The 12,735-nt window shown below is 52.6% G+C and overlaps 1 protein-coding gene across 4 annotated transcripts; it reads left to right on the top strand.

Moving 5' to 3' along the window:
* The first annotated feature begins 6,394 nt into the window (after positions 1–6,394).
* On the top strand, positions 6,395–12,512 carry Hs3st6 (heparan sulfate-glucosamine 3-sulfotransferase 6). 4 transcript variants are annotated; one of them, XM_075941575.1, is made up of 2 exons: positions 6,395–6,560; positions 11,763–12,512. In XM_075941575.1, the coding sequence occupies exons 1-2, from the start codon at positions 6,502–6,504 to the stop codon at positions 12,376–12,378; spliced, it is 675 nt and encodes a 224-aa protein (XP_075797690.1). In that variant the 5' UTR covers positions 6,395–6,501; the 3' UTR covers positions 12,379–12,512. The 4 variants fall into 4 exon arrangements, with proteins under 4 accessions (XP_075797690.1, XP_075797689.1, XP_075797692.1 ...); XM_075941574.1 differs by having other exon boundaries at positions 6,424–6,966; XM_075941577.1 differs by lacking the exon at positions 6,395–6,560 and adding an exon at positions 7,134–7,265.
* Positions 12,513–12,735: the final 223 nt, after the last annotated feature.

The following is a 12,735-nucleotide window of genomic DNA, read 5'->3' as shown; positions in this document are numbered from 1 at the left end:
GGCTATGACACTGGAAGAGTGGAGTAGGCAGGGAGAATCCCCTTCTTCCCGCTCATCCACCCATCCTAACCCTAACCTAATCATCTAAAGATCACCAGTCTCACTGCTCTGAGTCGGTACTGAAAACTTGGAAGCACTACACTGTTAAAAGTTGGATTGGGCTGGATGCGGTGGCGCATGCCAACGTCAGCACTTGGGAAGCAGAGGCAGGCGAATCTACAAAAGGACATTGCAGACCAGTCAGGGCTACACAGTGAGACCTTGTCTGACAAACAAACAAATAAACAACAACAACAAACCAAGATGATCTGGGCCACCTTGAAAGAAGCAATTATAGTTCCTAGTTATAGATTCTGGGAACCAGGAGGGAGGCCCTGTCTGAAGAAAAATAAAGAAAATGAGGAACTTGGCTGACCAGAGCAAAAGCAGGTGCTGTTCACTGCTGCTGTCTTCCACCTTCTGATGACTGAAAGCCAAGTGGGGGCTGGGATCTTGTTTCTGTCTGTTTTATTTTTTTGTTTTTTGAGACAGGGTTTCTCTGTGTAGCCTTGACTGTCCTGGAACTCACTCTGTAGACCAGGCTGGTCTCGAACTCAAAGAGATCCACCTGCCTCTGTTTCTTGAGTGCTGGGATTAAAGGCCTGTGCCTCCACAGCAGGCTAGGGTTCTCTTTTAATAAAATAGGAAAGGACGGTTCAGGGGGCTGAATCTCTGTCAAGGTCACCTATGGGAAAGGGACAGAGAATGCTCCTAGATCCTTTATATTGTCAGCATTGTCCCTCACTGTCCCCAGAGTGGGCTCTTGCCTGGCCTCCTTTCCCACCAGGGTGAAGTAAAGCGAACTCTCTAGGGCTGGGTGGAAGGGGTGGGTCTCTCTCAAGGGCTCCTCCCTGGGATGGAGCCATATCCGGCCTCCAAAGTGGAAAAACCCCCACACAAATCAAGGACATCTGGGCCCACCCTCTGGTCTCAGCCCCTCCCCATCACTCCCTTCAGGCTTGGGCTCTGCAGGCTGCAGGAGTGGGTCTGGGGGTGAAGGGTGTGGTTTGAAGGGAGGAGGTCTTGGGGCTCTCACATGTGCTTAATGCCCCCAGCAGTCCCCCATGGAGGGAGAGACTGAGCAATGCATTAATCATCTTCCAGAGAGGGGCAGCCCTGCTGGCCTGCCCTGCTGCTGGGGGGGCAGACTAGGGGGTACCCACTGCTGCTGTGAGGGCCCAGACTAGGGGTACCCACTGTGAAGAGGAGTCCAGACTGCAAAAGGCTGAAAAATCAGACAGAAAGACACAGTCGCACTGAAAGCACGGACGAGTGCCCACCATGCTTAGGTTTGGAGCCCCAAAGGGGTCCTGACGATGCTCATTTCTGCCTCTTGGAACTGATTGTGAGGTCAAGATAACCAGGGGTCAGAATTACCTATAAACCTTGATGAGGTGTAACTCATAGGACACTTGGCTAACATGGGCAAAGCCCATCCCTAGCACTGAAAAACAAACCACACACAAAGAACTAATTAGTCTCTGATGGGAGAATAGGCAGAGGTAGGTGGCTGGCATTTGTCCATGACTGCCCTGGTCAGCTATCTTCCCCAGGGGCATGCTCACAGGCCTGCGTCCTAGGCCTCTCCCTTCCATCCTCAACACCGAGCTGAACTACCCACGTCTCAGAGACTACCAAGCACCTGCCTGGCTGTCCTTCCTTGACAAAATCAGCGAACCATGAGTTCCCTCCAGCTTGGGTTATGTAGGAACTCTGCCACACCCTGAGCTTTTTTTTTTTTGAGACAGGGTTTCATGTAATCCACAATAACTTCAAATTCACTGTGTACCTGAGGATGACCTTGGACTCCCAATTATCCCGCTTTATTTCTTGTAACATTCATTTCTATCAATAAATCCTCAGAGCTGTTTCAGAAGGAGAGTCTGCCATTACCTCCATTAAAAAAGATCTATTTATATTTATGTGGTGTGTGCATATAAGTATAGGCTACATGTGTGAGTGAGGGCCCATGGAGGCCACAAGAGGGGCATCGGGTCTCCTGGAGCTGGACTTACAGCAGGTATGAGCCGCCCAGTGTGGGCGCTGGGAACTGAATTTGGGTCCTCTGAAAGAGCAGCAAGCACTCTAAGCCACTGAGCCTCCTCCCATTATCGCCACTCTCTTTGGGGGGACAGGGTTTCTCTGTGTAGCTCTGGTTGTCCTGGAACTCGCTCTGTAGAGCAGGCTGGCCCAAACCCTGAGATCCGCCTGCCTCTGCCTCCCGAGTGCTGGAATTATGTGTGGTGCTCTTTTCTTTCTTTCTTTCTTTCTTTTTTTTTTTTTGGTTTTTCGAGACAGGGTTTCTCTGTAGCTTTGGAGCCTGTCCTGGAACTCCCTTTGTAGACCAGGCTGGCCTCGAACTCACAGAGATCCTCCTGCCTCTGCCTCCCAAGTGCTGGGATTAAAGGCATGTGCCACCACCGCCCGGCATGTGCGGTGCTCTTAAGATGAAGACTCCTCAGGAACTTCATGTTTAATTTTGAGCAAAAGAGGTAGAACCAGACAGCAGGAAGCAAGTCACCCTCCCAGGATTCCATGGCTTAGAGATAGGATCCACTGTCCATAGGTTGGTCACACAGGAGGATGTTAGCAAAGATCTGGGGCTGGGTCCTGCCAGCAAAGATCTGGGGGGCTGGGTCCTGCCAGCAAAGCAGGCCAGGAGCCAGGCCGAGGACCAGCCTTGACGTCCCAAGGGAGGGAGGTGGGTAAACATATTTTTGAGAAACACAGAGGATGTTTCTGGAATCAACTTTTACCTTCAAAGAGGCATTTCTGAGTTGGCAAAATGGCTCAGTGGGTAAAGGTACTTTCTGTGCAAACCTAGTAACCCAAGTTCAAACCCTGTGACCCATGTAAAGGCTGTAAGACAAAAGATGCCTTTGTTCTTTGGCATCCATATGTGCACACAATAAGTTGTCACACTCAAAACAAACAAAGCTTTTCTTTTCCTTCTTCTCTTTCTTCTTTTTGTTTTGTTTCTCTGTGTAGCCCTGGTTGTCCTGGATCTCACTCTGTAGACCAGGCTAGCCCCAAACCCAGAGATCCGCCTGCCTCTGCCTCCTGAGTGCTGGGATTAAAGGCCTGCACCTCCACTCCCCAGCATTAAGAAAGTTTTTCAAAATGAGGTTCTTTGGAGCTAGAGAAATGGCTCATTAGTTAAGAGTGTGTAATTGCCTTTGCAGAGGACCTTAATCCAGGTCCTAGAACCCATGTCAGGGAGCTCGCAACTGCCTTTAACTTCAGCTCCAGAGGAGCGCAATGCCTCCAGCCTCCTTAGGCACTGACACACACATAGATTCACATAGAGGTCCACACACATACACAGAATTAAGATGATAAATCCTTAAAAAGAAAGAAAAAATAAGTAGGAGGCGCTTCCCAAAGTATTAAGTGGAGTTACCTTAAGACCTAGAAATTCTCCTCCAGAGCAAAATTCCAAGACCTTATAGATGAATGTTTATAACCAGAAATAGTTATATCCAGAAAGTGGACACTATCCATGGGTTCTGCAGTGGTTGAAGGGAGACAGGGAGCTATATGAAGTTCCCACACGAAGGAACTAAAAGGCCCTGCAGGATGGAGCCTCAGTATGCAGCACAGTGGAAGAGCCCGCGAGAAGACGGAGGCAAACTGACGGACAATGACAAGTCGATTTCTAGGAAATAGGCCCGCCAGTCCAGAGAGGCAGAAATGCGTTGGTGATTTGCCACCAGGCACAGCTGGGGAGAGATAATGTGGAATGACTGCTAACGATTCTAGGGTTCCTTTTGAGAGCGATAAAAATGTTCAAAGCTGGATAAAAGTGAGAGTTGATCAGTGGCTAAGAGCATTGACTACAGCCAGGCGGTGGTGACGCACACCTTTAAACCCAGCGCTCTGGAGGCAGAGGCGGGCAGATTTCTGAGTTCGAGGCCAGCCTGGTCTCTAAAGCCACACAAAGAACTCTGGTCTTGAGAAATAAACAATCCCCCTCAACTCCCCCAAAAAGATAATGACTGATTTTCCAGATGACTTGGGCTTAATTTCAGGCACCCACATGGTATCTCACAACTGTTTGTAACTCCAGTCCCAGAGAACCAGACTTTCTGACCTCACGCACCAGGCATATGTGGTATGCATACATACATGCAGGCAAAACACTCATGCAGTTAAAACAGAATAAAAATTAAGATTGATGATAGTCATGATTGCACAGCATGATGAAAAACTGGAAGTCAGGGCTGGAGAGATGGCTCAGAGGTTAAGAGCATTGCTTGCTCTTCCGAAGGTCCTGAGTTCAATTCCCAGCAACCACATGGTGGCTCACAACCATCTGTAATGGGGTCTGGTGCCCTCTTCTGGCCTGCAGGCATACACACAGATAGAATATTGTATACATAATAAATAAATATTAAAAAAAACCAAAAAAAAACTGGAAGTCAGTGACCTCTGGCTTTGGATAGTATGTGACTTGTACCTCAATAATAAAGCTGCTTTCCCAAAGACCCTGGGTCAGGATCTTGGTTTCCTTTCTAGAAGGAAGGAATGAAAACTTGGAGGTAGCCAGAGTCTGTGGCCACAAGGCTAGAGGAAGGGACTTTAAGGCCCTCCCCTACTTCTCTAAAGGATGAGTTTGCATGCCCACTTCTGGTCTCCTTCAGATGTATTCCACTATGGAGCCTGTACACCTACCACCACCTCACTCTCTCTTCTGCCTGGAATGTATTTACCTCCTTGCCTGGCCTTCACCCCAGAAAGCCTTCCCTATCTCCTCACTAATCAGATTTATTAAGTACTCATTGCACGCTAGGATCCCCATTGGGTGCTTGGGAGACCTTGGCCATTCGTGTCACCCAGGATGTTCCCAGATTTGTACCCATTTCCACCAACAGAGCCAGAGAGAAAGTAGAGAAAGGGGGTCAGCTTCCAAATGCTCAACTCATCTTGCTGTTGGGCCAGTGTCTCCTGGGAAGACTTCAGCCCTGTGGAAAAGGCTCCCTGCAGAGGAAACAGGGGAACCAAGAGCCGGAGGTGGGAACTTAGCCAGTGCTGGGAAGATGGAGAGTTACTAGGGAATACACTTGGGAATGAGGGTGGGGATTTAGAGTCCTAAGTGGCGACAGTTTAGACTGTGTTGGTGCAATACTGCAGTGTGGGACCTCCCTAGGAGGGCTCTGAGAACCAGCACGCCTGCAACAAATCCCATTTACAGCTAGACCTGAAGGAGAACTTCCTGGGATCTTGCATGTACTGACACGCTTCCCAGACGGTGCTGGGCTAAAACCTGCCCACAGGACTGCTGGCACCAGCTTGCCCTGACAAGCAAAGGTAGCCTGGTGTCTGGGACTGGATTTGGGTGACTCCTTGGACCCAGCTGCCCTGGGTGTGGGAACTAAATGTCTGTGGGTCATTTGAAGTTCTCTGCCCTCCTCAGAGACAGCCCACAGTGATGAGAAACTTTCAGATGCCTTGAGGCCCAGGAACAGAACCTAGGGCAGAGGCTGGGGAACGGGGCTGAGGTTCTATGATGGGGTCAGGGACTGGACCTAGCAGCCAGGAAGTTGGACCAAGGCAGAAAGAAGCCCTAGGCATAGTTACCCTTCCCCTGGGTCGGGATGGCTTATTCACCCTCCTGGAGTTTTCTTTCCCCTCCGCTTTTCTAGCAAGCACCTGGTGAGCCTGGAACAGGAGATGGGGGAGAACTGTCCTCGACTGGCAAGTTCCACACATGTAGGAGCCCGGGGACCTCTCCATACTTAGAGGAAGCTCCACAGACAGAGGCTAGGTGCCTGCCTTCTCTGCCTCCTAGTACAGGTCTCTCCAATTTCTGGGGGAGCCACTTTGCAATTTCTCGAGGGGATCACCGACATCTTGGGGAGGCCAGCTCTATCTGTCACCTGGACTCTAAAATGGTCATCAGACCATTTAATAAGTTCTCTCCCCGGAGCAGAGCTCTCACTCTAGTGGATGGCTAGGTGGACTGCTGGCAAGGAGTGAGCATTCCTGCCACAAGCTCAGGATTGGGGACCGCCCCTTCTGCGCGGGATGCCCGCCGGGCTTCATCCTCCCTGCACAGGCGGACTTCTGGACCCTATGTGTCTGCCGACTCGCCCAGCGATGAGGCTCCGGCTTCAGGAAACCAGGGTTGAGACCGCACACCTGTCGCCCTGGATCTCTCATTCTCCAAGTCCTTGTCGCTGCTTTGTGTCCCTCCCTGCCACCGCATTCCCGTAGTCTAAGAGCGAAGACTTTGGAGTCAAGTGAGCCGGAGACCAGCTTAAGAGTGTTGGGAGTAGCCCGAACGGCTTCCATTCGAGCTCGAAGTTAGCGGGAGTCTGCGAGTTCCAGGCGTGGCCTGAGCTCGGGACAGGGAGGGGCATCTCGGCCCCGCCCCGCCCCCCCATCCTCCAGCTCCGGGGCGGCTGGGCTGCTGAGCTCAACCCAGAAGCCCGGAGCCCACGGGCTGTGCGTGCGACAGCCGGGATGCGCTCCTGTCTGCTTTCCCCGCTCCCAGACCTGGGCGCCGCGCGACCCGATGGCAGGTAGTGGCGGTCTAGGCGGGGGAGCTGGGGACCTCCAGAGCGCCGGGCCGGGGCAGGGGGCTGCACTGCGTGCTCCCCGTGCTCCGCTGGCGTTCGTAGCTCTGTTGCTAGGCGCCTACTGCCTTTTTGCCCTCCCGGGCCGCTGTCCAGCTGTCGCCCGTGCCCCTGCACCGGTTCCCGTGCCCGCCGAGCCTCACCATTCCTCCCGCCGTCTGGGAGCGCCAGGTCTGCCGGTGGCCAGCGGCCCGGGGCGCCGGCGCTTCCCACAGGCGCTCATCGTGGGTGTGAAGAAAGGCGGCACGCGCGCGTTGCTGGAGTTCCTGCGGTTGCACCCTGACGTCCGTGCACTTGGTTCCGAACCCCACTTCTTCGACAGGTGCTACGAGCGCGGGCTCGCCTGGTACCGGTGAGCGCCCCTGCTGGTCTGCCCCTTCGGCGTTTGTGTGCGCCACGGACTGTGCTTTTAGCTCAGGGGCTTCGTGCGATCCCGGAACCCAGGACAAATAGGGTCTGAAATAAGCCTGTTAGAGAAACAAACTTGACCTCGTGGATGAGGCCCCCAAAGGAAGGCCTTTTATAGCCAAGGGCTCCAGGGATTAGAAAACCTCAGGGAAAAGCCCGTTCTCCTGTTGGGTGGGCTGAGGGACTCGACAAGGTGTGATCCTAGCTGGGAAGTATTTTCAAGCCAGTGAGATAACTGGGCAGGTAGGTAGACTTTCCTTTTTAAAGGGTCGGGTACTGGGGACTGAACCTGGAGCCTCATATGTACTAAACAAGTATTCCACCACTAAACTATTAATATATACCCATATATTATTATGGAGTATATTAATATGACCCCAGTGGGATTATTTGGGAGCCTTAGAAATACTTGGAGCTTAGGCGCCTTATCATCCCTTCGTGCCCGCCCCCCAATTATAAGTCTGGGTAAGTATGGGTAATTATCTGAACCTCCAGGTTTCTAGACGCTCTCTAGAAAGTTCCTACCCCCCCCCCCCCGCGAACCTCTCCCCACCCTCCATCAGGTGAGCCTTTCTTGACTGCTGGAATCTGGAGAAAGTTAGGTTTGGTCTTTGGAGAGGGAGACCCTGCCCTTCAGAGCAGCCCAAGGGTGGAGATTGGAATATTGGCATACAGCTTCCTGCAGCTGTCCTCTCTCCACCCAGGACAGACTTGGGGTGCAGCAGTGGAATGTGGGGAGCACCGCCCCAGTCATAGGTCCTGGTGGATGGTCAGCCCCTCCCCTGCTGAGTTTGGTATTAGAGGCTGAAGGCAGGCCCACCACTGCCTCCTGCAGCTGTTCAGGCCTCTAGGTACTCTGTCCCTTCCTGTGGGGAAATGGGGGTTCACAGACTGGCTTGCCTCATCTGCAAGTCTGTGCTCAGTTAAAGTCACCTGGAGGATTAGTGAGGGTGGCCCAGGCACACCAGCTTCTGTTTCCCAGGTCCTTCCTTCCTTCCATTTGTTAACTTGCATTGAGACTGTTGGATTTGGGAGATAAGCTCCTGGCTCTGCAGGTTTGTACTACCTGAGGAGAGTACATGTTCCCGGCATGGTCGTAGGGAGTGTGAGGACAGCACACCATATTTGTTTGTTTTTTTTGTTTTGTTTTGTTTTTTTCGAGACAGGGTTTCTCTGTGGCTTTGGAGCCTGTCCTGGAACTAGCTCTGTAGACCAGGCTGGTCTCGAATTCACAGAGATCCGCCTGCCTCTGCCTCCCGAGTGCTGGGATTAAAGGCGTGCGCCACCACCACCCGGCAACACACCATATTTGTAGAGTCCGTCTGGAAGCATGGGATGCTGGGGAGGAGTGGAACCCATGGCCTCATTCTATTAATCAGAAGCGTGGGGTGAGCAGAGCGACCCTGGTGGGCTTCGGGACTGTGCAGCTTAGCATCTTCACCTGGCTGTAGCCACAAAGGCTGCTGTCCTCTCTAGTAACCGCTCATCGGGTAGTGTTCTCGTGTATACACCGAGCCTCTGAGAATGAGCACCTCTGACTCAGTATCTCCAGTCACAGGACCTGGGCTGAGCCCCCAGAACCTGCAGAACTCTGTCTGGGTATGGGTTGAGGGAAACGAGCAGCCACCGGTGAGGTTTTGGAATAGTGCTCGCATTGGGCTGTGAGCTGACCAGCCCTGGACTCAGCAGAGGGGGCCTGGGTTGCCCCCCCCCCATTCTCCTCCCTGCTTCTCCATTAGATCACTTCTTTGACTTTGTTGTTGTTTTGGGGTCTCTTGTAGCTCAGGTTGGCCTCAAATTCCCTGTGTGGCCAAGGAAAATGTTGAACTTCTTGCCTATACCTCATGAGTGCAGGGAATGATTAATAGTATCTCTAGTACAGGTACCACTATGGCATGTGTGTGTGTGTGTGTGTGTGTGTGTGTGTGTGTGTGTGCACGCACGCGCGCAAGAGAGAGAGAGAGAGAGAAAGAGAGAGAGAGAGAGAGAGAGAGAGAGAGAGAGAGAGAGAGAGAGAGAAATGAGCATATAGGTCAGAGGCTAACTCAGGACTCTTCTCTCCTCCCACTCACAGTCTAGGGACTGAATTTAGTCACCAGGTTTGCACAGCAAGTGTCCTTACTTGTGAAGCCATGTCATCAAATCAAGAGGACTTACTTTGTTTATTTTTGTTTTTATTTTTTGAGGCAGGGTCCCATTTCTGCAGTTCTGCCTGGCCTAGAACTTGCTGTGCAGAAGTGCAGACCAGGCCAGCCGCAAACTCAAAGAGATCCAGGCGCATGCCACCATGTCCAGCCTATGGCTAGTTTGTATACAGTTCTAAGAGCTGAATTCAGGACCTGTGCACATTAGGCAAATACTGTATCAACTGAGTTACATTCCCAGCTTCTTAAGCTTTTCAGGGTCTTTTCTCTTGGGGGCCATGGCCCCTGGCCACTCTCAAAACCATGCAGCATTTACTAGCCCACTCTCCCTCACTTATTGAAGATTTGGGGTGTCAGTCAGTAATATTTTCTGAAAAAGCAAGAAAAGGTAAGGAGGGGTACAGGTAGGGGAATCCCTGTAGCTCCTGGTGTTTAAGATCAGGCCATAGGTGTATGTGCCTGGGTCTGCAGGGGGAGGTGCTGAGCTTTCTTCCCTCCTGTGACTGGGGACTTGGTTCCTTAGCACTCTCTGACACTGGGATAAGGTCCCCTTGGAACTGACCCAAATGAGGTGTGGGATACAGTGGTGGTTCTGGAAGGGCTGGGCAAGCAGGGGGCGTGGTCTCAGGCTGGCTGGGAGCCACGGAGAACTGCAAACCAGATGGGGTGAATGCAACAGGAGAGAGGGAAGGTTTATGGGGCAGCTTGACAGAACTCTGCTCTGCTTGGTCTCACCTTCCAAACACACCGCTCTCTCCTCTCCACGCTCACTCGCTCCTGAGGTTCGCGGAGGATCACTGATGCCTAAGATGTCAGGTTGCAGAAGGGCTTGGGACTGGTTCTCAGACCTTAGAGTTGTAGCCTAAGCTTACTGAACTTTCCCTGACAGTATGTGGATCCTGATTGTACAAGACAGAGTACCGGGGACAGGGGCTCTGGGAACAGAAACCCTATGGAATCCATGGTAGGCTGGGAGGAGGCCTGAGGCTTCTTGTTTCTCCTTAGTCCTTCCTATTCCTTCTCAGTCTTAAGATTTCTTCCTATCGAATGGGGGAGTTTCCTGGTTCACCGTGTCATCCAGGTGGAGGACCGAGTCACAAATCCTTATAACTTCTACAGACCAGCTTTGCCTGCATCCTTGCTCTGCAGGGTTTCCCACGTGTCACTCACCTCTCTCGGCTTTGGTCATGGATGATGTTAGGAGCCTGGTAATGTTGGGGGTCTCTGTCTCTCTCTTTCTCTCCTCTCTCTCTCTCCAACAAGATCTTGTGTAGTTTAGCCTGTTTTCAGACTCTCTATCCTATCTGCCTCAGTCCCCAGAGTCCTAGGTAATAGACATGTACCACCATATCTAGGCTTCATCTCATTTTTGCCTGGTCTAATGGGGGTAGATGCATATATCCCTTGTCCATTATCAGCACCCCCAAACCAAACACCGCAGCATGGCACCTGTGCATTGCCTGTATTTGCCTGGGAGCCTGGGCAGAGAGAGGAGAATGAAGACCCTTGACTCAGTAAAGATGGGCTTAGTCCAGTGTGTCAGCTTGACCAGAGTGAGTCCTAGAGGTGGTCAGTGAGGGGTGGACAATGTCCCCAAGAGGATGGGAGTCACGACTGGACAGGTGTCCCTCTCTCTCTCTCTAAGCCCCGCTGCCTCTGCCTCTGTTGACCCAGTTCTTGGCTTTTCTTTGGAGCTGTTTGCTTAACTTACCTGCCCCACCCTGCCCTACCTCACTGTGTACTAACTGGCTGGCAGGCGCAGCCTGAGGCCACCTCTCAGGGTGCCTGGGCCTGCCTGGGCTCTGTGTGGGCTCCCCTCAGTTTCGGGCTTGGCTCTAGTCTGCCGGCTTTCTCTGAATATTTGGATTAGGCCAACACTCTTCTCCAGAATGAAGGAAATTTCAGAAACGTTGGCTCTTGGCACCCTAAGGCTACTACAGGACTTGGGGATAGGCCCCAGGTGGATCCCTGACTTTCTTAAGGGTGCTAGACTCTGCTGGTGACTGTTTGGCGTTCTTCACTGGGCCCAGAGAGAACTGAAGGTCAAGAGGGGAAGATTGAATTTAGGGGAGGGAGGGAGGGAAGAAGGGAGGCTAGACTTTGGTAGCTGCATAATCGATGACCTAGTTCATGGTCAGTGATTACAGTAAAGAGGCCTGGAGGGTCTGTGCTGGTCAGCCTTGGGGTGCCTGGTCAAGGATAGGCAAAGCAGCCTTGGAAGGGGTGGGTTGGTCTCTGGTGTGGGACTGGCTTGGACTCTGTGGGGGTGGTACTTCAGGGAGAAGGGTCATAAAACTTGAAGAATGTCTTGGTGGCCATCACCCTCTGGGACTGTCACTTTTTTTTTACCCTAGAGCTGTACTGACTAGGGCAGCCCTGGCTTTGGGCTCCACTGCAGGCCCACATTGGGTTGGGGTCCCCAGGACTTCAGGAGGGTGAATCTAAGAGAGGAGAAGGATAGCCCACCTTAGGCTTCTCTCAGAGGAGGAGAGGTTGGTTCCTGGGCCCCAAGGGCTGAGCTCGCTGGGAAGGGAAATAAATGGCTTTGGAAGAAGTGTGTGCTTTGATCACTCAGTTACTCTCTGCAATTCCACAGGGGTCTGATGCCACGCACCCTGGATGGGCAGATCACCATGGAGAAAACCCCCAGCTACTTTGTGACTCAGGAGGCTCCCCGCCGGATCCATAGCATGTCCCCAGACACCAAGCTGATTGTGGTGGTGCGGAACCCTGTGACCCGGGCCATCTCTGATTATGCACAGACACTCTCCAAGACCCCAGGCCTGCCTAGCTTCCGTGCCCTGGCCTTCCGCCGTGGCCTGGGTCCTGTGGACACAGCCTGGAGCGCTGTGCGTATTGGCCTCTATGCCCAGCACTTAGACAATTGGCTTCGATACTTCCCTCTGTCCCACTTCCTGTTTGTCAGTGGAGAGCGCCTAGTCACTGATCCAGCCGGTGAAATGGGCCGGGTACAGGACTTTCTGGGCCTCAAGCGGGTGGTCACTGACAAGCACTTCTACTTCAATGCCACCAAGGGCTTCCCCTGCCTCAAAAAGGCCCAGGGCAGTGGTCGACCCCGCTGCCTGGGTAAATCCAAGGGCCGGCCTCACCCCCGAGTGCCGGAGGCTGTGGTTCAGCGCCTGCGGGCTTTCTACCGGCCCTTCAACCGCAAGTTCTACCAGATGACTGGCCAGGACTTTGGCTGGGACTGATGAAGGTCCAGCTCAGCCTTTCTCTGGATGCCCAGTAACTTTAATTTATGTTTGTCTGCCTGGCTGTAGCAGGCGCTACACATGCTGTGTTGAGAGAGTATTTAAGAAATAAATCCCATATCTGTTTTCTTCCACTTGGGCTTGACGTTGGGGGTGGGAGTGGTATCCATGGCCCTAACTCTGTTAGACACTGATTGAATGGCATCGTGCCCTGGGAGGCAGTCAGTGTCCTCGGTCCCACGTCCCAGATGAACGTGTGAGCCTAGCGAGGTTGAGCACCTGCCCAGTGACACACAGGTGGCTCTTTTCAGCCCTAGGAGGCTGAGGAGGGTTGCTCTATGTCTAGGTTGAAAACAG

The sequence above is a fragment of the Microtus pennsylvanicus genome, chromosome 11 (assembly GCF_037038515.1).
Source record: "Microtus pennsylvanicus isolate mMicPen1 chromosome 11, mMicPen1.hap1, whole genome shotgun sequence".
NCBI classification, from domain to species: Eukaryota; Metazoa; Chordata; class Mammalia; order Rodentia; family Cricetidae; genus Microtus; species Microtus pennsylvanicus.
The sequence above is the reverse complement of the archived record's forward strand: the minus strand, read 5'-3'. Positions and strand labels throughout refer to the sequence as shown.

What these genes read in the sequence shown, in the direction of transcription:
- Hs3st6 (XM_075941574.1), top strand. Translation starts at nt 6,554, where the DNA reads ATGGCAGGTAGTGGCGGTCTAGGCGGGGGAGCTGGGGACCTCCAGAGC. An exon ending in CGCGGGCTCGCCTGGTACCG is followed by an intron (nt 6,967 to 11,762) that starts GTGAGCGCCCCT and finishes GCAATTCCACAG; the next exon opens with GGGTCTGATGCCACGCACCC.